This window comes from Erithacus rubecula (assembly GCF_903797595.1).
Source record: "Erithacus rubecula genome assembly, chromosome: 21".
NCBI classification, from domain to species: domain Eukaryota; kingdom Metazoa; phylum Chordata; class Aves; order Passeriformes; family Muscicapidae; genus Erithacus; species Erithacus rubecula.
In genome coordinates, this window is record NC_136673.1 from 6,057,482 (window position 1) to 6,083,578 (window position 26,097).

General features: G+C 48.1%; 1 protein-coding gene across 1 annotated transcript in view; it reads right to left on the reverse strand.

Annotated features, from left to right (window-relative positions):
• Positions 1-26,097, reverse strand: part of COL27A1 (collagen type XXVII alpha 1 chain) — a 138,721-nt gene that overhangs the window by 64,084 nt on the left and 48,540 nt on the right. The window contains exons 11-21 of the mRNA XM_079324324.1: positions 25,306-25,359; positions 24,129-24,173; positions 14,317-14,370; positions 10,714-10,758; positions 8,142-8,195; positions 7,719-7,763; positions 3,146-3,199; positions 2,434-2,487; positions 2,240-2,293; positions 1,318-1,371; positions 955-1,008 (exon numbers count right to left, since the gene is read on the reverse strand). Of these exons, the coding sequence (XP_079180450.1) occupies positions 955-1,008; positions 1,318-1,371; positions 2,240-2,293; positions 2,434-2,487; positions 3,146-3,199; positions 7,719-7,763; positions 8,142-8,195; positions 10,714-10,758; positions 14,317-14,370; positions 24,129-24,173; positions 25,306-25,359 (567 nt within the window). The remainder of the gene's footprint in view (positions 1-954; positions 1,009-1,317; positions 1,372-2,239; positions 2,294-2,433; positions 2,488-3,145; positions 3,200-7,718; positions 7,764-8,141; positions 8,196-10,713; positions 10,759-14,316; positions 14,371-24,128; positions 24,174-25,305; positions 25,360-26,097) is intronic.

Sequence of the window (26,097 nt, forward strand, 5' to 3'; positions counted from 1 at the left end):
AACTAGAGCAAATTGAAGGCAGCTTGGTCACGCCTGCCTGAACCTGGAATGCAGGGCTTCGATTCCCTTTGTATTTTGGCTGGAATATTTTTTTTCCTTATTTCACTGCAAATAAATGAGCTAATTTGCATTAATCCCATTTAGAGAACAAGCAGAAGAGTTCCCAGAAAAACTTAAGAATTATTAGTGCTATTAAAACGAGCTCCTGCCCATGCATGTGCTCAGTATTATTTACACAATGTCTCGTGACTCTGGACAAATAGCTTACACTGGCCTGAGTGAGAGGAAATTACACCAATGTCACTGGAGTTACAACAGGATAAACAGGGAGCCCAGACATTCTCTGCTGCTCCCATAAAATATTTGCAGCTTCAGGACAATTAGATCAATGACAATTGCTCCCTTCTTAATGACTTCAGGTGGAATGATGCTTCAGGTTCTGAGGTGAAGTGCTGAAAGCTGCAAGTTCTGAGGTGATGGGAAAATGAATTTCTGCAGAGCAGCAATTCCCATTTCCTTCTCTTTTTACAGAGGGACGTTTTTCCATGTGATAGAGTGCAGCCTGCAGGTCTCATGGTTGAAAAGGAGAACACTTAAAAGGAGCAGAAAGCAACAGCCAGGCCAGGGCATGTCTGTGCAAGGGGATGTGCAGGGAAAAGGGCTCTAACACCCATCTGGGGGTGGGGGAACAAGCTTTAACAGCAAAGCCAAGGCAGAATTTAGGGTCAGCAGATGCCAGCAGTGACTGGAAGCAGAGATCACAGCATTTGGAGATCACACAGCTCAGAGGAAGCTCCTCTTCTGCAGGTCTCTGATCCCTCAGTATAAGCATCTGCTTCCAGGTTCAGAGGGACCAGAGCATTTTAAACCACAGACACCATTTCACCATGCATTAATTTACAGAATTTGGCATTGTTCCTTAAATCAAACCTCTTTTGAGCTGAGGACACTCACCTCTTGTCCAGGCAGTCCTCTTGGCCCAGGTAAACCTCGTGCTCCTGGCTTTCCCTGAGAAAGAGCCAAAGGAAAAGATACTCAGAAAATAGAAACATAAGCTCAGAAGGGCAATTAAAATGAGAAAGTTTCTTTCACAGCCACGGGCCATTATCCAATGTCAATTTTGTCACAGAAAAAAAAATCTGAAGAAAAGAAAACTCTGCACTTGGAGGGACCTCAAGCCAAACAGACCAAGCTGAGATGCTGGCCAGAACAATCTTTAGGAATCTCCTGGGGTTTCTCTCTTCCCCCCTTCCCACTACTTTGTTTTCCCTGGCTGCTTCCAACCCCACACAGAGCTGCAGTCTCTGCTCTACTCACCTTCAGACCTTCAGGACCGTTTTCTCCTGGTGGGCCAATGTCACCTGGGAAGCCCTGCAGAAAATGAGGACCAGTCAGGGTGCACAGGAGGAATCCTGCAGGCAGTGTCAGCCTCTGGGAGAGGTTCAGTTAAAGGCTAAGGGACAAGATGTGCTCCATGCTGGGGCCACCACGGCTTCAGGAGGGAATGGGACACAACATCAGTTTGATGGAGGAGCTGCCTTTCCCAGCAACTCCCTTTAGGTCCATCTTCTTACCAGATTAATTGCAGCGAGGGCCTCCCTGTCACCACACAGCTGGAAGTGGTGATTTGGGTTTTAATTAATCTTTGTGAGTTAGCACAAAATCTCTGTGCTGGGAGAAAGGAGCTGCAGCCTCGGTGACAAAGGGGAGCAGGCAGGAATTAGGAAAGGTGCTGACACCCTCATGAGCTGCTGTCAGCCTGGGCTCCTTCCCACCCACCACCCACCCATGGAGGGGGAAACAAAGGAGTCCATGCTTATTTCCAAGAGCAACAAAGAGGAATGATTGCTAAGTGGCAGCACTCAGCTGAGAGCCCTTCCAGACCCTGTGAAATACCAGAATGCTGGTGAGGGGAGAACAGACCATCACTTGTGCTGGAAAGTGACTCTCTAGCATCTTACAGACTCTGTCTGGTCACTTAGGAAGGAGAAAAATGATGGTGTGCTGAGGGAAGCTCATCCTGCATTTAAGGTATCACTGTGACTACTTTTTGGTAAGAGAAAAAAACTCCTTAATTTTATCTATGATGAAAAAGGGGAAGGAAAAACCAGGAAACCATGAGATGTAGAATGGGTCATGAATCCATCTTGATCCTTCCTAGCCCATCACCACTCATGTGCCAGCAGAGAAGTGAAGCCCTAGGCTGGAAGGATGTGAGGATGTGTTGGGTGGGACATACCTCAGGGCCAGGTGGTCCTGGAAACCCCACTGGTCCTTTGTCACCGACTTTTCCCTGCAGAAATCGGGAAAACATGGGGAAAAGTGAGCTGGCTGTCAGGCTTCCTGTTCAGAGCCCTGCCAAGCTGTCTGTCCAGCTGGGCACAGAACCTTTAGGGAGGGAGATTGGGAAGCACAGGGTGCTCAGTTACTTACCAGGGGTCCTGCCTTCCCTCGTGTCCCAGGGACCCCAGGCAAACCCTGGCTGCCCTGAGAAAGACACATTTTTTTCAGAACACAATGAGGCATCAAAAAAATTCCAATTCCCCAGGCTCCAGCTTTGCTGCAGAATGAGGAACATCTCCTAAAGGCTGGACTCAGCCCTGCTTGGAGCTGGGACAGCTGCACTAATGTCAGTGAGATGTTTCTGAAGGCAGTTCTGAATTTAGCCCCAAAGAACACGAGCTGCTGCATTTGGCTGTGGCTCAGAGTCACACAGCATAGGGCTGTATGCAACATTTGTCAGCCACAGCCAGCATCACATCAAGTCACAGGGGAGAAGCCATTTGATCAGAAGTTATACAGAGCATTAAGTGCTTCCCTGGGTCAGGGTTTAAGTTGCTGCACTGAGCAGGCAAAATCTCCTGAGTCTGCAGCCTCTGGACCACACACATTCACACACACCCCCATCAACCAATCTCTGCTAGAAGACACAGCCCCTACAGAAAACCCCTGCAGGACTGATTATACTATGAGTAACTACAAAATCCATATTCTGACATGGATTTTAGAGAGGCACAGCATGCCCTAAATGGGAACTGTCCAAGCAGGATGCAGCTAATTCCAGCTCCGAGTGGATGAGCTGAGAAAACTGGTGGCCACTGCCACGTAAGGAGAAAAGAAGGATGGAGAAAAGAAAAACAGTTACCTTGTCTCCTTGGAAGCCAATGTCTCCTGGAACACCTGCTCTTCCCTGATCACCCTGGGTACACATCACCAGAGAGTTAAAACAGGCAGCAGCAACAGCCAAAATGCCCAGGTTGATGCTTTCAAGGTGCTTTGTACAGCAAAAGTCTCAGCACCAGCTCCACTCAGAACTGAACTGCTGGCAAGCTGCAGAGCACACTGAATGTAGCAACAGCCCTGAACAAAGTGGGTATTTCCCAACGTGATTCTAAGGTGAGAAAGGAACCTGCAGGAGAGCAAAACCCAGGAATTCCCAAGCATTATGTGTCTATAGAAGCTGCAAGAAGAGAGAGCGCATTCCTCTGGCTAACAGCGACCATGATGGTGGTGAAGTGTTAAATTCAGCTGAACAGAAGAGTTCAGTCTTCAATGAATGAACCTTTTCTCTCACAAGGCTCTATAGAAAAGAAAACAATCCTCAGGGTTTCTGTGAGCATATCCTACTCCTGACATCAAACATCAACCCTCTTTCATAACCAAACAAGAGCAACTTCTGGTAATGCTTTAGTGCTACCTCCCTGCCAATATCAAGGCTGAGATCCCTGGGAGGGGTCAGCTGGTGCTCTCTGGGATGGGGAGCCCATCACTGACAGTATTTCCTCACCAAGCTGGCTGGCTGTCCCCTGCTTGGACCAACACAACAGATTCTGACTTCCTGGGTGGATGCCAAATACCCCTGAAGCTTTTCCAAGGAGCAGTGGGCTACCTTGCCTTGGCTCTTGGCCCTGCTGTGAGCAGCTCTGGACCAAATCATCTCCTGATGCCCCTTCCAAATTCATCTAGTGTATTTACTCAAACAAAGGATGAGTCAATGATGGGGCAGAGAAAGGAAAATTCTACTTGGGAAGTCAAGGGAGGAATGACTACAATAACTTGGTACAATGACAAGACCCAACAAAAATAACTGCTGGAGGAACTCTGTCCCATGAACTTGGCTTCCCAGCAAGGGAATGAGCTACTCCAGAGCTATATGTTTAAACATAGTCCACATGGAAGACATATGGAGTCCTGCAACAGAGCCAAAGTCCACAGAGAGATGTCAGAGAAAGTCCACTTCACTCCAGAAAAACCACCCACTTGTTATCAGAGAGCTGAAATAATTGTAACTACTGCAGTAACATGCAGGGGATAATGAAATTGTGGATGGTTCAGGCTTGACTTGGTAAGACTTTTCAAAGACAATTTCTCAGAAGAAAAATAATTAAGAACTATGAAGATTCAATGATGGAAACATTTCATGGATTCATGCTAAATTTGCTTAAATGTTTTGGCAAATGTTCCCGGAACATTTCACTGAACCATCTTCAAAACAAATCTTTGACATAGCAAAATTAAAATGTTGCTCTTAAAAATGTTAAATTGATTTTACACATTTGTTTTTTAACCTAAAATATTTTAATTTGAGTCAAATAACCAACATTTTGTTTCATCCAAACTATTTTCCATATTTTTTTTTCTTTTGGCAATGAGAAATGGAAACAATCAGCTCTTTACACAGCTTCAGTTAGGAAGAACCCCAAGTATCGGATACAACAGAAATGGCAAAAAAACTACTGTGTGACCCAGCTCTTTCACAGATTTCCCTCATCTTCTCTCAATTTTCTACTTATTTTATGTAGTCCAAAGCTTAAAACACTGAAATCTACTCAATTCTAGCTCCTGACTGCAGGCAGCATGAAAACAGCTTTTCTGGGAGTGACAGGTTGGCTCTGAGGTTTGCCTTTACCACCAATTCTGAGGGTCAAAATAGAAAGATTATATTTTTTTGTTAAGCAATTTTCTACCAGACTGCACAAGTGGCCATTGAAATGCTGTTTCAGAAGAAATACTCAGACACCAAGTAATTACTATTAAAATTAAAGTTTCCTGAGCATAACAAAACACAGGAACAAACCTTTATTTCCAACTTTTAGGAAAGATGGGGCATGAAAATGAAACCAGTTTTCAAAAAACTCTGAGAAATGGGCATTAGGAAGGGTGAGAAGAAAGCAGAGGAACAAAACCTGAGCTGGACCTCACACCAGATGTTCACATGTTATTGTGACAGCACAGCAAAATGTCACAGCATAAACAGCCCATCTATGGCTGTTAATCTCTTAAACTACAGCTGAGGACTGGGGCATCACCTTTTACCTGCCCTGGAACTGGGACTTGGGATCTGTGTCCTCAATACAGGAAAAATTACAGAGGAAAGAGGTCAGGCATGTTTGCTATTAAAAACTGTGATGCTGAGATGATGAAATGGGCCTGCAAGGACTTGGTTCATGGGGCAGGAAAAGGAATGTAGGGTCTGAAATTACAAACAGCCTCTGCCCATGGGATGTTGCCTGTGCTTCATGTTTCACCTATAAAAAGAAATGCAGTTCAGACACCCCGAGGCCCTTTGTGACCCAACACAAACAGAGAGGGGCTGCAGGGGAAGGGACCAAGTGCACAGCTGTGGGATGTGTTTGCTGTCTGTGGGATGCAGAGGAAGTTGTTGTGCAAAATCCCCTCGATTTTCCTCGATTGGAAGTCTCTGTTCCCTTAGCAATGCAAAGGGAGCTAACACTGCACAGCTCCAGAGGTATTTGCCTGAGTCGTGTCCTCCACAAGTTACAGATGTCCTGATTCATAAAACCCCTTTGTGAGAACAAGTAGCTGGGATTTCCTCTGCTTCCTCCACCTTTCCCCTGCACTCATCACCCCACGTGGTTTTCTCAAGGCCACTCTTTATTTCAGAGTCACACAGTAATTCCACTTTCCCCTGTCAGAGCAGACACAACCCTCTCCTCCCCCCCTCCCCTTGCCCCCATGAAAACACAGGAGTGGAAACAGAAGGATGACCTGGGTCTGCCTGTCTAGCTGCTTGATAAAATGATGGTTTTTCCTGGAGGAGTGAGATGCTGTCCCTTACTCTGGCTCACACCTGGCCATGTGATGTGAGGACACTCTCCCAGGTGGACTGACATTCTCTCTGCCTACACACACCATCCAGCCACCCTGTCATTGTCAGGCTTTACCAGCATCCATCTGTCTGCTGCTGACTGAAGAGTCTTCCTCAGCTACAAAAAGACAAACCTGTACAAGGCCACATGTTTTGGATGTGACCGAGACAGATGGGATTAATAGGAGCTTGCAGACATCCAATTAAATCTTCATCAGCCCATCCCCAGGAAGGCAGGATGACCTGCAGCCTGGAGCTTGCAGGGGGAGGCAGGAAAAGGTTTCCTGTACCTCAGGAGCGTGGGATTGTTGGGAGGATGGATAATTCCACCCTTGGGAGTATTGTAAGGGTAACTCCAGAGAGAGGCACAAACCATTTGGTTACTGTGACAGCAGTGGCTGGAAAATACTGGGCATAGACAGAGCAGTTTTTAAAAAGTGATGGGGACTGAACTGTCCAGGAAGGTTAATTTTGCTAGACAATTATTTAGATCTTGCTGATTTTAAAGATATTTAACCATTTCTCCCAAGGAGTGGATGGAAAAATCTGTGGGCTCCAGGATCTGGGGTTTAGTTCAGAAACCAGCTACAATGTCTTAAGCCTGTCCTAAAGAAAAAGCTCTTCTCTTGCCTTGTCATTGCTCTCAACAGAATTAGAAAAGCAGCACAAGGGAGAAATGGAAATTGCAGACACAGGAGTCCTGGCAAAGAGCTGCTATAATACAAGAAGAGTTGAATCAACAAGTTTGACACTACTTCCCCCCTGTGCAGTTTTGGGCTGCTAAATCATTCTCTAAAAGCAAACATCTAAGAAGAGAATAAAACATCTGACAGGAGGAGGAGAATACACTTAATGGTCATTTTCCACTGCCCTCCTGAGCAATCAGAGCCAGCAATAAATAACTGCACCTCCCACTCCTTCAGACTAAATAAATCCTACAGCTGAGTATCTGGAGGAGGAGGGTTCTCGTGACAGTGAGACATTTACACACACAGCTTCATGCTGATTTAGCTGAGGCTGTGTGGTTTTGTGCCAGCACCACTAAATCACTGCAATCAAGGCCCCTCTCCACTTTGCTTTTTCTGAAGTGATTTATATCAGTTTGGGACAAGGCAATTTCCTCCTAGTAGGAAGCTGAACTGAGGTGAGGTTCCTTGAACAGCAGCAGAGGGATCCAACACACAGCAGTTTTTCCAGGGGATCCACCTGGTTTGTTTGATACAGGGCTGCTTTTTCACACCACATCTTTCCCCCAAATGCATTAATGCAAAATCACTGTCAGTGGATCATCTCCTCCCCATCCTATCACATGAACAACATAAAAACAGTGGAACACCAGATAATTGCACAGTTACTGTCATCATCAGTGGGAGATGGGAGCTCCAAAGAGGATCTGAGCATCACTTATCTATACTCCATGGAAAAGGGGATGGGGCAGATATCAAAGAAAGAAAAATCAAAACTAGAGTGTCATGAATGGAGAGAGAGTGAGAGGATGGAGTAGAGATGACGGGAGTGGAACCAGCACTATGATGCTGAATAAGAAACTAGAAAGGGGGTTTCACATGCAAAATTAAAACACAGTGCAATAAGGGAGTATTCAGATCACCTTATCACCTTTCAGTCCATGTTCTCCAGGGTTTCCCATCAGCCCCTGAAACAAAAGAAAGTTCAGAGTGAGGCTGGGACATGGTGGAGACTTGCTCAGGACTGTGACATGGGTGTTTGCTGATGGGGCTGGTGGGTCAGACCAACAGCACTGGCCTGGCACTGGTCAAATGCCAGACTGCTCCCAAAGTGTGCTGCATCACACATTCTTCATGTGCTGCAGGCACACAGGGAAAATGCTTCTGGAATTCTCCACTGACTCACAGCCACTGCAGAGCACCAGTGGGATGCTTTGTTCACAGTCCTGTGCCTGCACACACATCACTGCTGACCATCCTTCTCCTCAGGACACCACTGCCCAAAGGGGGAACAGAATAACCTCCAGCCCAGCTATGGAGGGATGAGAGCTCAGACACTCCCTCACCTTTAATCCTTTTGGTCCTGGATAGCCAATTGGTCCAACAGGGCCCATGTCACCCTAGTGAGAGAAAGAGAATTGCCACAGTCATTAGGTGCAAACCCAAATTCCTCTGATACCCAGTCTCAGGATCCCTGAAGAAATGCACTACTGGTATCAACAGCATCCTGGCATGAGTCAAGGCTCTTTGAATGTGCAGACAGCCCCTAAATAAAGGCAGCACTCAGAGGAAAGAGAGGAGAGACAGGAGGAGGAGACAGAGGTGTCTCCTCCAGCTGCAGTGAGAAGTCAGCGTGGCACTGTGTGTGGGACTTAGTCCAGCCTGGGACAGCAGAGCTCTGGCTGCTGTGGGCACCCATGTGTGGTGTACAACAGAAACCCCTCAGTGCTGGTGTTGAAATGGGCTCTGGCTGCTCCCTGCCATGAAGAGAGGCAGTGACAGGGTGCAGCAGGCTGGCCTCAGTGTGTAAATAAACAGGGCAGGCTCCCTGAAGGAGCAATTCTCCAGCACAGCCCTGGCCCACAGTCACGCACAGAGACTGGCTGCAGCCACCCCAACAGAGCCCTTTTCATACCTGCCAGCATAAAGGCTGCTTGTGGAAATGCATTCACTCACAGCTCTGCCCACACTGTTAATTAGGAGAGCAAGAGCCTTTATTTACACCTAATTCAGCTCTTCAGCCTCTCTTACACCCTGAACCAAGCTCTGCAGGGTGTGTGAGGCAGCCAGAGCCTGGCTGGTCCCCAGGGTGGCTGCAGGTGGCCAGGAGGGGACTGAGCCATGTGCCACCCTCTCCATGCCCTGCAGCATGGGCCCTGTGTGCACAGCCTGGAGAAGAGCTGGAGCAGCATGGATGTGCTCCCTTCTCCCCAGCAGGACGGTGTCGTTGGGTGCTGCTGGGAAAAGCAGCCTTGAAGCCTTGAGTTCTTCAGGCCTTCACAAGAACAAGAATTTATCACAATGGTTATGCACCTGCAGGGTGTGTGAGAGCTGTGTCTCGTGACATTTTGCAGAAGGCATGTTTTCAGAGAGGTGTTGCCTTCTTGGACCAATGAGTCTCTTCTACTTTGTTTTTCATGTGCTACCCTATATATATACATAGTGTTTCTTTAAATAAAGCTCTCTCTTCTCTCTTGCTCCTCCATTACATGAGGAGCTATGTTGCATTACCCTTTTTGCTGCCCCTATAGCCTTAAAATGCAACAGGACAGAGGAGGTCACTCTCAGTCTATCCCACTGGAGATGCCTCAGCATCCTGAATTCAGGAGATGCATCTTACCCTGGGACACAAGGTCTGACTCAGTTTGACCTGAATCTCACTTTGAAGTTTGGCTGGGCCAGTGTGGAAGGGAGGACAGGCAGCTCCTGACTCCACCATCTCTAGAAGGATCATGGTCACATTTACCACCTCTGACATTACACTTTCTAACTAACAAAATATCTGTCAAATAACAGCAACAAGGAAAAGATAAATCTTTCCAAAAGCAAGGAGGAATATGATCCAAACTGGACAATGCCTTCAAAACTACTGCTTTAAATAGCAATCCTCATCTTCCAGCTTTTTGACAGGAGCACATCCTTTCTGCTGCTATGGCTGAAATAGCTACTTTCATCTCCACTAAGGAGGGGAAGCAGACCCAATCCCTGCTTCCATGGAAAACCTTCCTCTCAATCCACCTCTGCCCAATTCCCCATCCCCAAAATGGGTGTTCCACCTTATTCCCTGCTGTTCCTTTGAGGAATGTAAGATTTCTGGGTTTGTGCAATGTCTAGTGCCATGAAAGCCTTGATCTAAGCTGACACACACTCCAATAATTTAAGCTATGGAAAGGCAAAAGGGGAAGGTTGTTTCACCATTCCTTGCAAGTCAAATTTCCATGCATTATGACAGCTGAGGAGGAATCATCACAAAAGGTTGCTGTAGTAGTAACAGAGCCTACCAATTTTTGTGCATGGAAGAGAATAACCTGAAACAAGTCCTGAGACCTAAAAATAAACCATGCTATGTTCAGCTGGGCATTCACTAACCCCCAGCACAGCTGCCAGAGGAGGAGCTGCCACCCATCCCTACAGCCATTTGTCTCCTGCTGAGAAAAAGTGTAATGAAGGGTGGAATTTGGCTGAGTACAAAATTACCTGGATTAGTGAAGGGAGATGAGAGTGCATGTAAAATTCCTGTCTACCCAGAGGACAGACTGTTCCTGCCCTCAGACTCTCCAGTGAGCAAGAACTGTGTGTCCCTGAGGTCACTGCTTACAGGGACTTGCATTTTAAGAGATCCTGGTGTGGAATGAATGCTGCATCTTTGAAGAAACACCCTGGCAAACCTTATCAAAAGGGCAAGTTATCATTGAAAAAAAAAGACTCCAACAACAGACTCTTAATCTGTTTTCTTTTGCTTGGATTTGCCCTCCTCCACCTCCCAATCCATCAGGATTCCCCTCTCTCCCCAGATGTCACAGCTCCCCCATACACACACTCCTCCTGCTCACAGGAAGAAGAAAATCTGTGTGTAGTTAGGCAGGTTGAAAGGGTTAAATCCCGACAAGCCAGATCTCCATTTGTTTTTGTACTTACAATGAGTCCAAGGACTCCAGGAGGACCTGGGGCTCCCAATTCTCCCTAAAAGGAAAGACAAACCCACATGGTCACAGGCACTTCATAGACAGGCAGAGACTGAAAGGCAGCTCAGTGATTCAAGGGCTCGAGGGAAGGGAACAGACTGTCCCTCCTCCTTCCATCCCCCTTTCCACCCCAGCCCCTCTCCCCACCAAAGCCATCCAGAGCTTCCACCTTTGGGAGTGCACTTGGGAGCACATCCTGGGAAGACACAGGCTGCTTGTTGCTGGGCAGTTATTCCCAGGGCTATCCCCTCCCAGGAGCAGGCTGGATGAAAGGAACATTTCACTGGGCAGGGGAGAGAGGTGGGAGCTGCCCCAGGTGAGATCCAGCACTGGCAGGGAGAGGGACCAGAGCAGGAAGGGGACATGGGGAGAGCAGGGCTGAGGTGGGAAGGAGAGGAAAGCTGCTGCTTTAGTGCTGGGAAAGGTGAGTTTTTGGGAGTGTTGAAGTAAGAAAAAAACTCAGAGGAAAAGGAAGACCTGCATGAAAATGAACCTGGCTAGCTTGGAGAGAGGCTATGACAGGTTCTGATGTGGGTCCTGGGAGTTTATTTGGCACCTTGGAGCTCATCATTCCAAGGGTCAGACTGCTCACAGGGCTCGTGGGGCTGGTTTGGCTTCTCAGCTTCACCACAAACTTGCTCTGTGAGAGCTCTCCTAAGATGTGCAGAAGCACTGGGGGTGCCTGATGGCATCTTCAGGTGAAGCAGAGCAGAGAAGCTCTGCCAGACCCCCACAACTCACCCAGCCAGGTCCCTGAGCAGTTCAGCAGCCATGGGGTGCTCAGCCTGTCCCCTGTCCCCCTTGGTGGTGGTCTGCCTGGCCATGCTCACAGTGAGCAGCTTGTCAGGGCAAGGACCTGCTCTTACACACCTCCATCTCCAACAGGGCCACCCAAAACAATGCATTGGAAATGCTGAACTCCCCTCTAATTCAGACTGTCCTGCCCCTGCTCTGGATCACTCTGGCTACTTTCTCTGACAGCCCTGCTCAGTTTATGGTGCACATCTGGTGGAGTCCCCTCCAGTGCAATACAGCTCCCCTTTTATGGAAAGATTTGCCTGGTGGAAGAAGGAAAGAGAAGGGGATGCAACGTGACTGGATGTGCTCAGGGCTCCTTGGGTAAAGGGTTATGTGTGTTTATTTTATGGGAAGTGGAGTAAAGGACTATTGGGCAAGCACACACACAAAAAAGCGTTTCATAATCTCAACCAGCCTAAAATTGCTTTTTTTTTTTTTTTTTATGGCCAGTTCCTTTCCTGCATACTTGGGACATCTGTGGAGCAATTGTTCCTCATGGGTGGGATTTCTGTCTCCTCAGAGCTACTGTTATAAGGTCTGCTTCAAGCTTTGAGGCAGGCCTGGCATTACTGGCTCAGGAAGAAGAGGGAGCATCCCAGGAATGCTGAGCACAGGAGCTGCACGGTGGCCTGGGTGTCCTGGGAAGCTCTGCAGGCTCCCAGGCTGGCTGGGCTGCAGGCTGTGTGCATGGCCAGATCTCAGTCCACCAGCTCAAGAGGCACTTCCCAGATTTGTGACTCTGTCACATTGAGATTCCTCAAGAGAGCGGGTGTAAGTGGAAATGCATGACCTCACAGCTAACACAAGAGGATTTCCTCTTGGAAGAGGAGGGGTGGACTCCCCTGAGAGATGGGGACAGGACTAGTTGTTAATTTGAGCCATTCCCTGGTCTAGGAAATGGAGGATTTACAAGTGGCCTTTCCTGGCTATCAGTCCCTGACCTGTGAGGGAAATCAGGCTCCACTCTCCTTTTTTCAGTGGATGAACCAGGCACTGAGACAAGAGAGAAGAAAATGAATCAACAGCCTTTTCCCATGTCTAATTACTGAGATTAAGAGCCTGACTGGAGTGGCTGAAGCACTGGGAGGAACTGGGAGCTGGAATGTGAAGGCTGAACAGTTCTCTGAGAGCTGCTAGGAGGGAAGAAAGTCCCTGGGGCTGGAAGAGCCTGTGCTGTGCCCAGAGGGGATGGAAAGATCAGAGGCAGCCGGGCTCAGCCTTCCCCACCAAAGCAGGGATCAAACAGAGGATGTGGCAGCTCAGCTGCACACCCCACCTACCCAACCTAGCATATTTGTGTGCTTCACAAACAGACTTTCTGGCATTTTTCTGCGTCTGTGACTCCACTGGTGACCCTGTGAACCTCCCTTTAAGTCAGCCCAAACAGTCTGTTTTCATTCTGCAAGGCACATTAATATTTAAGAGCCGTTGATAAGATGAAAGAGGAACGATCCTTCTGGATGAATTAACGGGACATTTGCTGCTCTCCCAGGCTCTGGGAACTGCCATTCAGCTGACTGGCATTGAGAACATCTTCTGAATGGGCCTTAGACAGCTTGCATATTCAAAAGTAAACAAAATAAGTTCTTTTGGGGGAAAAAATATTCTTCCTGTCCTCCAGGATTCCTGCTCTTCCTGGTGGGCTGGCTGGAAATAGCAGCACAATCAGAAAGTTTTCTACTTTGGGATTACTGATCCCACTCTGACCCATGGCTTAAGTTGACTGAAGGATGGGAAGAGTCCTGCAGAAGCATTTCTTGGGAACATCATTCTTTCAGTTTACTGCATTTATGACTCTTGTGCTGAATTCCCACAAAGGCTGGAGCTGTAGCTGAGCTTGGCTTGGTGACTGGAGTCGGTTGTGAAAATAACTTTTATGCTGCATATATGAGGAATGAGAACTTGCAGGCACATGTGGAGTGGGTTACTTCACACAAATCATCCCAGAGCAGCACGGTGATTATGTGTGAATAACCAAGGCAGCAGGAATTTCAAAGATGAATCAGTGCTGCTCACATGCTAATTCAGGGAGAACCAACAAAGTAATTCAGAAAATAATTTAGGGTAATTAATACATCTGAGAACTGTTGCAAACCACGAGGATGTTCTGTGAGCAGTTACAAGCACAGCACATCCCCACAGTGCAGTGCTACAAGAGCAGAGTAAAGTAAACCTTACCAGCACCCAGCTGCTTGAATGACCTCTGTGACCATCCTGACCCAATTCCCAAGAGACACATCCCACTCTAAGAAGCCAGCAGGGCTCAGATGAAGACTGAAGAGAGGCCAAGAGCTCAGAAGACTTACTCCCCGTGCAGTCCCAGGGCTGGCTGAGGATGGGGCAGGCAGCACCTTGGGCTGTGGAGTTTGTCCCTCAGTGCTCCCAGACACTTCCCAGAGTGAATCTGTGCCCTGTGCCATGGACAGCATGGTCCAGCACTGCCCACTCTGCCAGAGCAGCAGCCTTGCCCTTTTCATTTTGATTTTCTCCTAGTCACACCTTCCAGATAAGACAGCACCTGCCAAGAGTGAGGTACAAGGAAGGCAAGAGATGGAGGCAGAAAACTGATGGCAAATGACCCAACAGTTACAGGAACCTAATACAGGAATTTTCAGCAGGCTAGGGATGTACATTTGTTTTTCAGAAGCAGCATTTGCCACCAAGCTTAAAAGCTTCACTCAGCTCTAAGCAGCACAATGCAGTGCAGTGTGCTGTCTGCTGCAGAAGAAAAAAAGGAAGGAAAATGTTATGAACTTACAGGGTTCCCATCGATGCCTGGAGGTCCCCGCTCTCCAAAATTACCAGGAAATCCCTGAGAAGAGGAGGCAAACATGAATGTTAGTTATTGAGGCTCCCTGGTGCAGACAGCCAGTTACAAACCACTGCCCTTGCACCCCGTGCAGCACTTTGGGAAGCAGCAGAGCACAGGGGCATGTGGGACAGCCAGCCTGCCTGCCCTCATCCAAAGCACTCCTGCCACACCAGCACAGCTCCACAAGGCCAAAAGCCCTGGTTCACAAACCTCACTGCAGTGGCTCTATAAAAAAATGGATTTTCAGTCTGAACTATTTAGTGCTATCTGCTAATGGGATCCCTTGAGCAGCATCCCCTCTCAGCTCTCAGGGTAGCTGGACAGCACAAACCCTCTTGGAGCCCGTGCAGATGCTTAATGGAGCTGATCAGAGATGCCTGGTGAATTCACTCCCTTTCAGCTTGCCAGAGGAGCAAACGCTTCCAACCTCATTACACCCCACCCCAGAGTGTGAAAGGCCATGTTTACTACATGAAAAAGTCACCACAAAAGGCGACTTCAACTCATTATATCCCACACAAGTCTGGAAGATTTCAGACGATTATAGAGAAGGGAGTGGAGGTACTGAGCCACAGCCAGAACGTGGTGGTGTGACACGTTCTCTCTCACTCTTGGACACATCCTGTGCTCCTCTAAGCCCCCTCAACTCCCTGCTACAACCAAATCCCAAAGCTGCTCTCTCTTCCCTCTGCTGCCATGCTCCATCTCCTGCAGGAAGAATTTGAACTGGGAGTTGAAGTGAAAGTGTTTTACCCCCTTCTCTGGCTCACCAGAAATACAAAGGACAATGGGAATGTTCTGGAATACCTGAGAGCTGAAGAGACAGGGATGAAGCAGACAGTGAGGGGATGCTCTCTTCTCCTGCCTGCTTCCCTGTACACTACATACACTGGTTATCTGGGGAAAGCAAATCTGAGGGAAGTGGGATGCAGCAGCCAATGGTAACAATGCTTATCTGAAACCCATCAGCAACAATGAAAACTGAAATGATCACAGCAGACAGAACAGGAAAACTACACTGGGAAACTCTCATCCAAGACCTCCCTTGACCTCTGAGGCCTTACAACTCCTGGTGAACAGAAAAGGCAAAAAGTTACTTGGTAAAATCTAAGGTGAGAGATGGGAGACCTGTTTATGTCAACAAAAATTCTGCCACTGACCTCAGAGTCAGCATTTCAGCTCTTCTGTACCAATTCCCTCCAGCATGAAGGACTGAACCAACATGAGCCATTGCTTGCTTAGATTCAACACTTCTGTTTTGTGGGAATCACTGTGAATAGGAAAGTTGTCTGCCTTTCTCCAGCTAGGCACTACATCCCTGAGGCCTGTGCACATGCCAAGAAGCCGTGGTAAGCAACCACTGGAAACAGCCTTCTGCCATCTAGAGACAAAGATGTCAAATATAACAAGAAGGCAGGGGGGCTACAATTTTCTTTAATGAAAAAAAGGGGGAAAATAACTCTGCTACATGCTGAATCAATCAGACCAGAAGAGAGATGTGCAGGGAAAACTCATTGCTCAGGCAAGACCAGAAAAAAAAAAAAAAAAGATTGCCAGAATATTTTGCTGTTTACAGTCATGTGGCTTGCCAAGGAAAATATGAGTGTGCATAGACTGATACCTTACTTACACTGCTGCAGATTTAAGTCATCCTTCCTTCCTCAGGGAGCAGAGCTGAGCATGGAGTGACCCAGGGATGCCACTGAGCAGCAGACTGGCCCTGTGGATGCTGAGGTATCTGCTGTGGAGCTCAGCCCTTGCCAACATGGGGAGATTCTACTACTTTGAATGGTAAAATGAAAGCAATATTGCTACAGCAGCATAATATCAGCTAGGGGAATGCCTGCTCCAGACTAAAACACCACTGTCTGAATTTGGTTTAAAACTGTTGCAATGTGACATAAACAATGTGCTTCTGTGCCAGAATAAAAGAGCCCAGATAAGGAACTATTTAAATGCATATGTTTCACACATGTGTTTCATTCTTTTTTTTTAATGCCACAGTTTCCAGCATTAACCTTGCTGGTTAAAGGCAGGAAATTTGAGGCACTTGGTGATAGAGTTAATAGAAGTGTAACTTTTACACAGGTTTTCTAGCACTAGATCTCCAAACATCTAGGCAACCAGATTATTCTTTTGGAAGGTGGAGCTGAGCACGTGGCCAATACACCCAGCAAGGAAGAGATTCAGCAATAAAACCTGTTCACAGCACTGTGACTGACCACAGAGGTGGGGGTTCTGCCTCAAGATGGGATGGAAAAGGGTCAAAGTGGGAGGAAGCTGAGAAAAAAAGCAGAACAGGCCCAGGACAACACTCAGCACCAAAGCCCCATCCTTGCCAGCACCTGTTTTGTCCTTCACACACCATCTGCACTGCTGGCACAAGCAACCCCAGGGGTGGTGGGTGGTCCCCTGGTAGTTTTTGGCCCAAGCTGTAAAACAAACCCAGAGGAGGAGACAAATGGAAAGAGCAGCTTCAATTCAACCAGTCCCAGGCATCCTAGCCCAGAAGGGGAGCTAAGCACATAAGCACAGGTTCTGCACATTAAATGAGGCTAAGGCTGGTGGCTGTGGCATGGAGAGGGATATTTCACGATCCATACAGTCTGCAGAGACCCAAACCAGGTTGTGAAAGCAGTCCCAGCACAGCTCTTGCACAGCAGGAAATAATCAATCTTTTAAGCCCCTAATGAAAAAGAAAGCACTTTGTTTCCATGGGGTAAGCAGTAGCAGTTTAAACCACAATAACAGTTCCAGTGACCACAGTGTCCTAATTTATTGGATCTCACACGTCTGTAAAAGCTATTTTTTGCTGTCTCTCCTGCTTGAGCCTAAAGGAGACAGAGATGTTCCCCAGGAACAGAACTAGCACTATTCCACTAAAACAAGCAGCCCAGAAGTTACAAGCAGACTTTGTTATCCCACTGGTTTCATTCCCCTAAGCAGTGACACCTCTGCTCTCCCATGCTCTGCTCCAAGAGCCTGAGGAGCCCAGACTGAGAACACACAGGGCAGGAAGCTCATTTTATGGTGCTGGCACTCAGGCAGGTCACAACTGGCAGCCCATTACAGGAGACTTGAAAGAGATTAAAGAATCCAGCAGATCCAGAGTCTCCTGTGAGTGCAGAAGGGGTTTTGGTACAGAAAATCCATCTTTTTTCAGGGTGGTTTTTTTCAGGAAAATTAGCCCCTGGAAATTATGCTTAAGAATTGGGACAGCAAAGGAAAACACCCCAGTGAAAAATACAGAGCCATGCATCCTGCCCACTCTGTGGGAGGGATGGGATGCCCAGAGAGGGACCAGGACAGGGAAGGGAATGGCAAAGGGCAGCAAGACTAGGAAGAAAATGCTGGACTAACAAGTTGTGCTGGCCAAGAGCCGGCGGGGTGCTCCTCCACAGCCTCCAGTCAGGTATGACAAAACTCTTGGCTCTACCTCACAGCTGGGAAATTCAGAGAGGAGGTGGGGGAAAACGTCCAGCTGAATGGATTTCACATTGTCTGAAGGAGAAGTTCAATGAAAGAAGCAAGATGCTGCTTGGGGAGGAGCTGGGGAGAGAGCACACGGGCAATGCTTTGCCCTGACAGGACCTGGCAGCTCCTGTGCCCCTGTCCCCAGCCTGAGCAGAGCTTTGCAGGGGTTACAGGATTTGTCCTGCTGCACTCCCTGAACCCAGACACAGAGAGATACAAACTGATTTATGGCAGGTTACACTGAAAAGTCTGAAGCAGTAACAAAGTCTCTATCTTTGAGATCTTCCAATAGCGCCTTAATTCCTCCTCATCCCCGCTGCCTGCAAAGGGCATCCTTTCATACACCGGGAGAGCCCTGCTGAGAACAACCAGACCCAGACAGACACTGGAACCAGTTCCTCCTGCACCAGGGGATTACCCCCTCACCTCACCTCCCCTTCCCTCCCCTGGTACAGCAAACAGCAGCCTGTCCTTTCTGCTGCCTGCTGTAGCCAAAGCACTGCTCCTCTCAGACACCACAGCTCCTTGTCCCTGCAGGCAGCTGTCCCAGAAACAGGGGCTGGTGACACACACGGTGTCCTTTGCTCCCCCAAAGCCCTTCCAGGTGTTCACGTGTGGGTGGGTGTGTTGTATGCACACAACATCTGATTCAGTTTAAAGCACTTTCCCTGAAGGAGTAAGGGAGGCAGTCTGGCAGCTGCTGCTCTGAAGAATCCTGGCAGGCCTTCATGCCAACAGAATCGTTCTCCAAAAATAGGATTTTATTTTCCTGTTGGCTGAAGGTGAAGCTGCTCAAACCAACCAGCCCTCCTGTCTTGTCTGCAAAAGAGTCGATTTGCCAGCTGGCTCCAGCCAGGTGAATCACTGCCCAGGAGCCTCCCCAGGGATGGAACTTGCAAGTCAAACAATTTAAGTAAGGAAAAAGAAAAAAAAAAAGGTGATGGAGAAGCAGGGCTGAGGGTGAGAGAAAGCCTTCACTGGAAAAAAAAAAAAAGAAGGAGAATAAAACAAACAAGTGTAGCTTGTGTTGGCAGCTCACACCTCTGAGAGAATTCCTGGTGTGGAGAGCAGACTGAGCCCCTCCACAGGTGGGCAGGGGTGGCTCAGCCCCAGCAGGAACCCCCAAAGCAAAGGGAGCCTGGCACACCCTGTGCTCCTGCTGTGCCTCCCACCAGCTGTAACAGGGCTCTGCCTCCCCTGCTCTGGGCTGTTTTCATCCCTGCAAAGAGGGAGGTGTCACCCCTGGCTGGGGATGGAGTGGGGGTCCTGCTGCAGCTCTGCTCGTCTGCACAGGACAGCAAGCTTTGCTCTCTCCCTCAGGAGACTTCACAGCTCTGTGTCACCTCTTGGGACGAAGATTTTGGGGCATTGTTAAACATAACTATCCCTGCTGTGGGAGTACAGCAGGAGCAACACAAGAAAAATTTCCTGAAGCCCCTCTAGCCAAACATCACTCAAGGAATGCCAACCCCTCCACACTCCTGCTCTCTTCCTTTTCCCCTGGTTCAGGATCTTTGCCCCATCTGCAGAGCTCTAACCAAGTTACCATTGCACAGACACGTTGGCCTAATGCCAGAGAGCCCTGAGCCTGTCCTGAGCCTGCCCTGGCTCCTTCTTATCTAAGACCAACATTTCCAGATCCAGCAGCCTCCTGTTCAAGAAAGTCAAGCAGCTTTAGGGGCCAGAATGCTTTCAGACTCATAGGTGACAATTGTATTTTTTTCCCCTATAATTTCTGATGAGAGTAATTTTTGAGCTTTGATTTGTGAATGAGCTTTTCCCTGAAAGACTAAAGATGCCTGGAAGACCTTGGTTCAGTTCCTCGTGAGATTTCTGAATGATGACAGACAAGTCACTTAGGAGCATTCTTGGAAAAAAAAAAATCTTTGGGATTGTTTATTTTCTTTCAGTGGAAGTCATAGCTCTTGGCACCTTTCAACTCCTTTTCTCTGTGTTTTCAGTACTTTGTTTTGCCCAATGAAATACATACTGGTATTGTCTACCTTGCCAGGTCATGGGGCTGGTGTAATCATGGACATAGGAACATGTGAGAAGTAACCATGCAAGCACCTCAGCACAGAGATTTGGGAAACTCCAGACATGTGGAACACAGCTCAGGCCAAAAAGAGATGGTGACATTTGCTCTGGGCTCACGCCTGCATTTCAGAGTGGTGAACCAGGCCAAGAGGGGTGGAGAGACCAGACCAGCAGTCCAGCTTCAGTGTCCAACTTCAGCATTAAAAAAAGTCACTGATTGCTCAAACCACATCTATTTTAAAAATTCAGGTTAACAAAGCAAAAAAAAAAAAAAAAAAAAAAAAAAAAAAAAAAAAAAAAGCAAAGAATTTACTTTAATGGCTAACAGGAAGCATCTGATCCATGGGCTAAAACTCTCTCATTAAAAGAAGAGCTTTGTTCATGGCTAGTTTTCAGGACCTCCACTGGACTTTTCATGCAAACAAAATGATTAAAAGCATATTATGTTTTTAAATTAATCAGTTCCTGAAAAAGGCATCAATATTTTGGTGTTATGCTGGGGTACTGGCACAAGACAGCACTACCCAAGTCCTGTCCATCATCTCCTGCAGACCATTTGTGCTCCTTCCTGCAGCTCATCTTGTGGGTTTGCCTGTACACACAGGTCTTCAGCCCACACATTTCTCCACATATGACAATACTATGAAATGCTGTTACCAGTTTCCCAAATCTCAGCTCATGTGGTGCAGGAGACTCCTGGCTCACTCCAAATGCAGGGAAGGGTCTCAGCTGCATCCAAAGCAGAGAAAAGACTGGGGCAAGAGAGGAGATGTTTGTCATCCCTAGAGAGAAGCAGCATTTATTTAGCCAGTGGTGTGTGGTTATGCCAGCCTCTCCAGACACATGGCAGAGTTTGTCTCCCACTGTTTGCATGGACAACAGCTGCCTGTGCACCTTGGCCAAGCCCCAAGCTCTGACATTCAGGATGGATCTATCTGAGCCCTCCATCCAAAGGTTGAAACCTTCCTGACCCAGAGGCAGCCCTGCTTTTGGCTATGCAGAGTCTCCCATGAGGCAACTGATGCCTTTTCATATGATGCAAGAGCCTGCTCATGCTGGTGAGGAGGGCAGGGGTACCACATCACCTTCTGACAGTCTATCAGATGATAAAAAACCAATATATTGCAACTTGGTGCTCACTGGGGGCAGGAGTTGATAAATGATAAGTCACAGAAGACAGCACACATGAAAAACAGCCTGGTGAGAAGGCGCCACCTGACACAGTGAGGCTCTGAGCATGGGAGCAGCAGCACCACCAGGTTCTTAGAAAAATATAAGGAAACCTCAATTGTGTTTAACTGACTTGTGAATAGACCTCAGATGAATCTCAAAATTATGAACTGTGTCTTTGAATTAAATTTCTCCTCCTCCTTTTCTATCTCTTTTAACAGAATACTACTAACAAAACAGATTGTAAGCAAAAAGTCATAGATAGAAATAGCACAGCTGGTGCAGTTCTAACACTCTACATGAAAAACAGAGATACAAGCACACATCAAAAAAGATGAACCAAAAAGAGCTCAAAGCTCTTGGGATATATTTCCTGAAATTTTGCCTTTAAGTCTTTTCTTCTAGCAGAGCTTAAGAACTTCTGAAAATATTCCACTCTATTTGAAGTTTAATGCAATCTGTAGTGCAGGCACTTCTGACTGTGGCTGGCCATCTCTCTGAGCATAAGAACAGCTTGATGTTCCTCGAGCTAGTTCTATCTCCTACTCTTGCTGTGAGTCATTTCCTACAGTGGCAGCACAGCCCTTTCCTAAAGATGAACCAGGACTGACACATTGTCTCTGCATGGCAAGACACCCAACAGCTTCTCTCACTCCTTCCCCCAGCACCCCTGATGGGGTCTTGTCTTTATAATTTTTTTTTTCCCAGCTGCTCAACTGAACACCATGAAAAAGACATTTTTTTTTCCAGCCACTGCACTGGCAAGACTGAAGGTTTAAGCAAGCAGCTGCATCAGCTCCAGCCCCCAGCCCACCTCTAAAGCAGGCAGATCCAGAGATGTACAGACTCCTGTTATTTCAGCCTTCTTTGTGCACTGAACTCCAACACAACCCTGCCCCCAGAGCTCCCCCAGCCCTCTCCTTGCCCAGCCCAGTGCTGGGATGCCCTGGCCTCCTGCATGGCTGGTGTGGGGCAGGGAGAGCACAGGGAGCTGGACTCAGCTGTTTCCACGACACACTCACCATGTCCCACACAGCTCTGCAAAACCTAACTTCCCTGGAAGGATTTCAAGGTCTGACTCATGTCCAGTTCCTCTATTTTAATCATTCCCTCTTACATCATTCTCAGAGGCCCACGGTGTCACATGCAACCTCCCCCAGCCCCCCACTGATCCACTGCCAGCTCTCATCCCAAACAAAGCTAGGTACAGAAATTTGTGTGATACCAGCTCCCTTCCTCCTCTCCAGAGCATTCTGAAGGCAGCTAATAAGGGCTTCCAAGAGCTCCCCCTGCAATGATAACACAGAGATAGCAGAGGAGCAGCAGCCACACCAGCAAATCCAAGGGTGCAGGGATGGGAGAGACCAGAGAAATCCCAGAAGGCTCACAAAAACCCCAAAGCAGCTGGGAGGCAGCACTGGCCAGGAGATAAGTGCTGGGAAGAGAATCAGGTCAGCTGGTTCCTGCTTTCCATTTCTCTCAGAGACTTCCTGAATAACTGTGGATGTCACTTAATCTTTCTGTTCACGCTTGGAAGTTCAAATCGTCAGCACTGGTCCATTCAAGATTTCCTATTAAACTTGATATCATAAAACAGGGATGGAGCCAAAGCTGTCAGAAGGAGCCAAGCAGAACAAAGGTGCTCATGCATAGCTATTTAATCCCTTCCCTAGATCCCAGCCTAAATGCCTCCATGGCTGAGAGATTCCCTGCTGATCTCAGGGGAGCCCCTTGCTCGTAGCAGTGACCGCCAGACCGAAACTCTTGCCTGGAAGATTACAAATCCTGGCCAGCCAACAGCTGGAAGGCTTTGAGGCTGCAGCATGCTCTGTGCAGGGAGAGCAGAGAGCAGAGCCCCTGCACCTAACTACAGTTGCTGTGTTTGTTTGGCCCTGGCCAGTGAGTCATGGTTACACCACGGGCTCTGCACTTATTCATCACAGGGGTTTCTGGTGCAACCAGCAGCTTGAAAAGGTCTGGTGGAGATTTCCAGTGTCCCTCCAAAAACTCTGTTTGACTATTCCTCATCTCAGGCATAGGACAGGGAGGGTGGACACTGGATGCTGAGGTGCCTGCACAGCTTTTGCAGAGGGAACACCAGCAAGAGGGAGTGGGAGTCCTGGGTGGGCGTGCTCCAGGCCAGGGGCATGGGGAAAGAACTGGAATTTTCCATGTGGGTGAATGGACATTTTGCAAGAAGCCTGTGAGTGCAATGATGTCCAGAGGTCAGAGGGAACTCAGGCTAATGTGAAGGACAAGGTGCAAAGGCAATGAGACACAACAGAGCTCCAACATCCCTGAGCTCTCTGCTGATTCCTGCAGCAAAAAGCTTCGTCCAGCTTCCTAAAGGAGGCAGACAGAACTGCTTGGGAGAAGGTTAATGGGCTAAATTCTTCCCTTTCTCTCCTTTCCCTGTTTCCTCTGCTCATTTCAGTATTTTTCCCACTTGCTCTAGCTTTTTGCTACAGTCAGCACAGCCCCTCTTGTTCTCTACACAGCTCTCACTGTTGTCTTCAGCCCTACTTGCAAACACCTCTTCCTCCTGGCCAAGCTCTCACATCTACCTGGTTTCTCCTTGCTCCTCAAACACATCTTCCCCAATCTGTTACACCACCAAGGACATTCAAAGGTTTCTGTACAAAACCACACTTGCATTACACAAACCAGGATGGGACAAGGGTTGGAGAGAGACACAGCAAGAACACACAGTGATGGAACTGGTGGGAGCACAGGGCAGGAATGGAACAGAGCCAGTACAGACACCTGCAATCATGGCTGGGAATTAAAAAGTGTATCTAGGAAAGATTGGCCAGAGTCAGGAGGGAAAGCGTTGTAGAAGAAAATCTGAGAAGTGTAAGATCCAAGGGAGCATGGGAAAAAAGCACTAAAGCCTGTGAATTGAGCAGAGCATGGAAGAAAGGAAGAGAGAATATCTCTCTCTTTGGTTTTCTTCCTGCTTGAGAAGACAAACATGGAAAGGTTTGTTTGCAGATAAGAAGTGACCCAGCCAAAAGCCAAATGTCTTGTTTCCAGTTTCATTCAACAAGGTCTGCATAATAGACGAGGAAAAACTTTACCGGCCTACCCATCTTGCCCCTCTTCCCAGGAACTCCAGGGATCCCCTGCAAGGAAAAAACACAGAGAGAGAAAAAAAAAAAGAGAAGTTCTGGTTGAGAAATCAAACAGCCAACAATACAAAGCGAAATGAGAAGAGAAAGGAGAATGCAAAGCAGGCTAATGACTGTGGCATTGTTTGGGAATCAAGATGTCAGCTCCTTGCAGACAATGAAGCCTCAGCCACGAGCTGGGGACACGCGCAGGGAGCGTCCCCAGGCTGTGCTGGGAGCAGCACTGAGCTGCTGCTCTGGAACCAAAGCAAGGCCATGCTGAGGCACTCGCTGCAGAACGGGGGCTTGTGGCTCTTATTTACTTACACAAGCACTAAATCAGCGTGGCCACAGTGCAGGGCAGCCCCTCCCAGCCAGGCACACTCCCATGTGGGCACGGGGACTCTCTGGTTTCTGAGGCTTGCACTGGAGGGAGGAAAGGCTGGAATCGTCTTCCAGTCACCTTTTTGGAGCTCCTGTTGTTGGGAGAATGTGGTCTTTGGATGGAATGAGATTGGGCAGGTGGGAGGATGTGGAGATGTTGAGTGGAAAAGCAAGGGATGACCTGCAAAGCTCTGAAAACTTGGGCTGGGGGAAGGCACCATGGGAAGGATGGGAGGAAGGGAGGACACAGCCATAGCTGCCCATTCATAGCCCCTTGTTCACTGCCCTACTCAATGTAACAGGAAATAAAGCCATTTTTAAATAGCCTAGCACTGTCTCTTCCAAGAGTCAGGCTCTTTACAAATATCTCCAGCCAGGCACACAAAATGCTGGGACAGGGAGGTGATTCCTGTGGGAATCTCTATGGACATTCTCCTCACCCTGCCCCACCTCACTAAGATGGAGTGGCACAGGGGAGAGGGGAGACAGGTTTTTAAGTGAGGGAGAATGTAGAAAAACTCCTCCATAGTCAATAGCAAGGTCTGGTGGCCCTGCCTGAAGCCTGGGCTCTCCTCAGCTGAAAATCAGCATTATACAGGAACACAGGTCCTCATTCAAGGGTAGGAAGAGACTAAGGAAGGGACAGTTAAGCATTAGGCATGCTGGCCTCCTTCCTCAGGAACTAGGGATAGAGAAGGTTACATCAGGCTCTGAAGAACTGCATTCAACCAACACACCAAGGTTTTCTTCACAAAATACTCACTCGTTCTCCATCAGCCCCTGGCAGCCCAAATAATCCTGGGAGACCAATATACCCCTAAAGAAAAGAGGAAACAAGCAGTTAAATAAGGCTCTCTGCTGGCACCCAGTCAGTCTGTGTTTCCTGAAGGGCAGAGCAAGCTCCAGCGCTGATCAGCCGTGATGAAATAAACCTTGAGGCAAGTGTATATGCCCATGGACTGCATGGTGCTGGCTTCCACGATGTAGTCCAAGGGCACATACCCTCACACCAGGGATCAGGAGGACTCCAGGCAGGAAGAGGACAGCCAGAAGAATCCTTACCTGGGCTGGCTCTAAGCGGACCTGAGGGAAATGGAGCTTGGTTTGAGGTTAGCAAAAGTAATCCACAGACCGACACCTCCTTTCAGCTTTCTTAGTGCTTTTGACCTCATTTCCAGCTGTCCTGTTGTATCCATCCCTTTCTGTTTGTATTCTGTCACTGGTGGTCACACACTGAGGGAAATCCCCCCTTTCCCTGGCACCAGGGCTGCCACCACCCTGCGGTCAGTCTGCCCAAAGCTGTCCCTGCACCACCAGGACCTGGTGGCATCAAACCTTCATCAGCCCAAGCACTGAAGGCTCTGCACAGGCTGGCAGAGGCTGAACCTGACATTGCAAGCTTGGGGGATTGATGTGAGGCTCAGCTGCACACCCACACCACAGGGAAACCACCTTTGCACCAGCACATTTCACATGAAGCCACTCAGACTTTGTCAGAAACATTGTGTTTCCAGGTTTCTCTGTGGCCCTGGGGTCCTGCTGAGACAAGACAAGC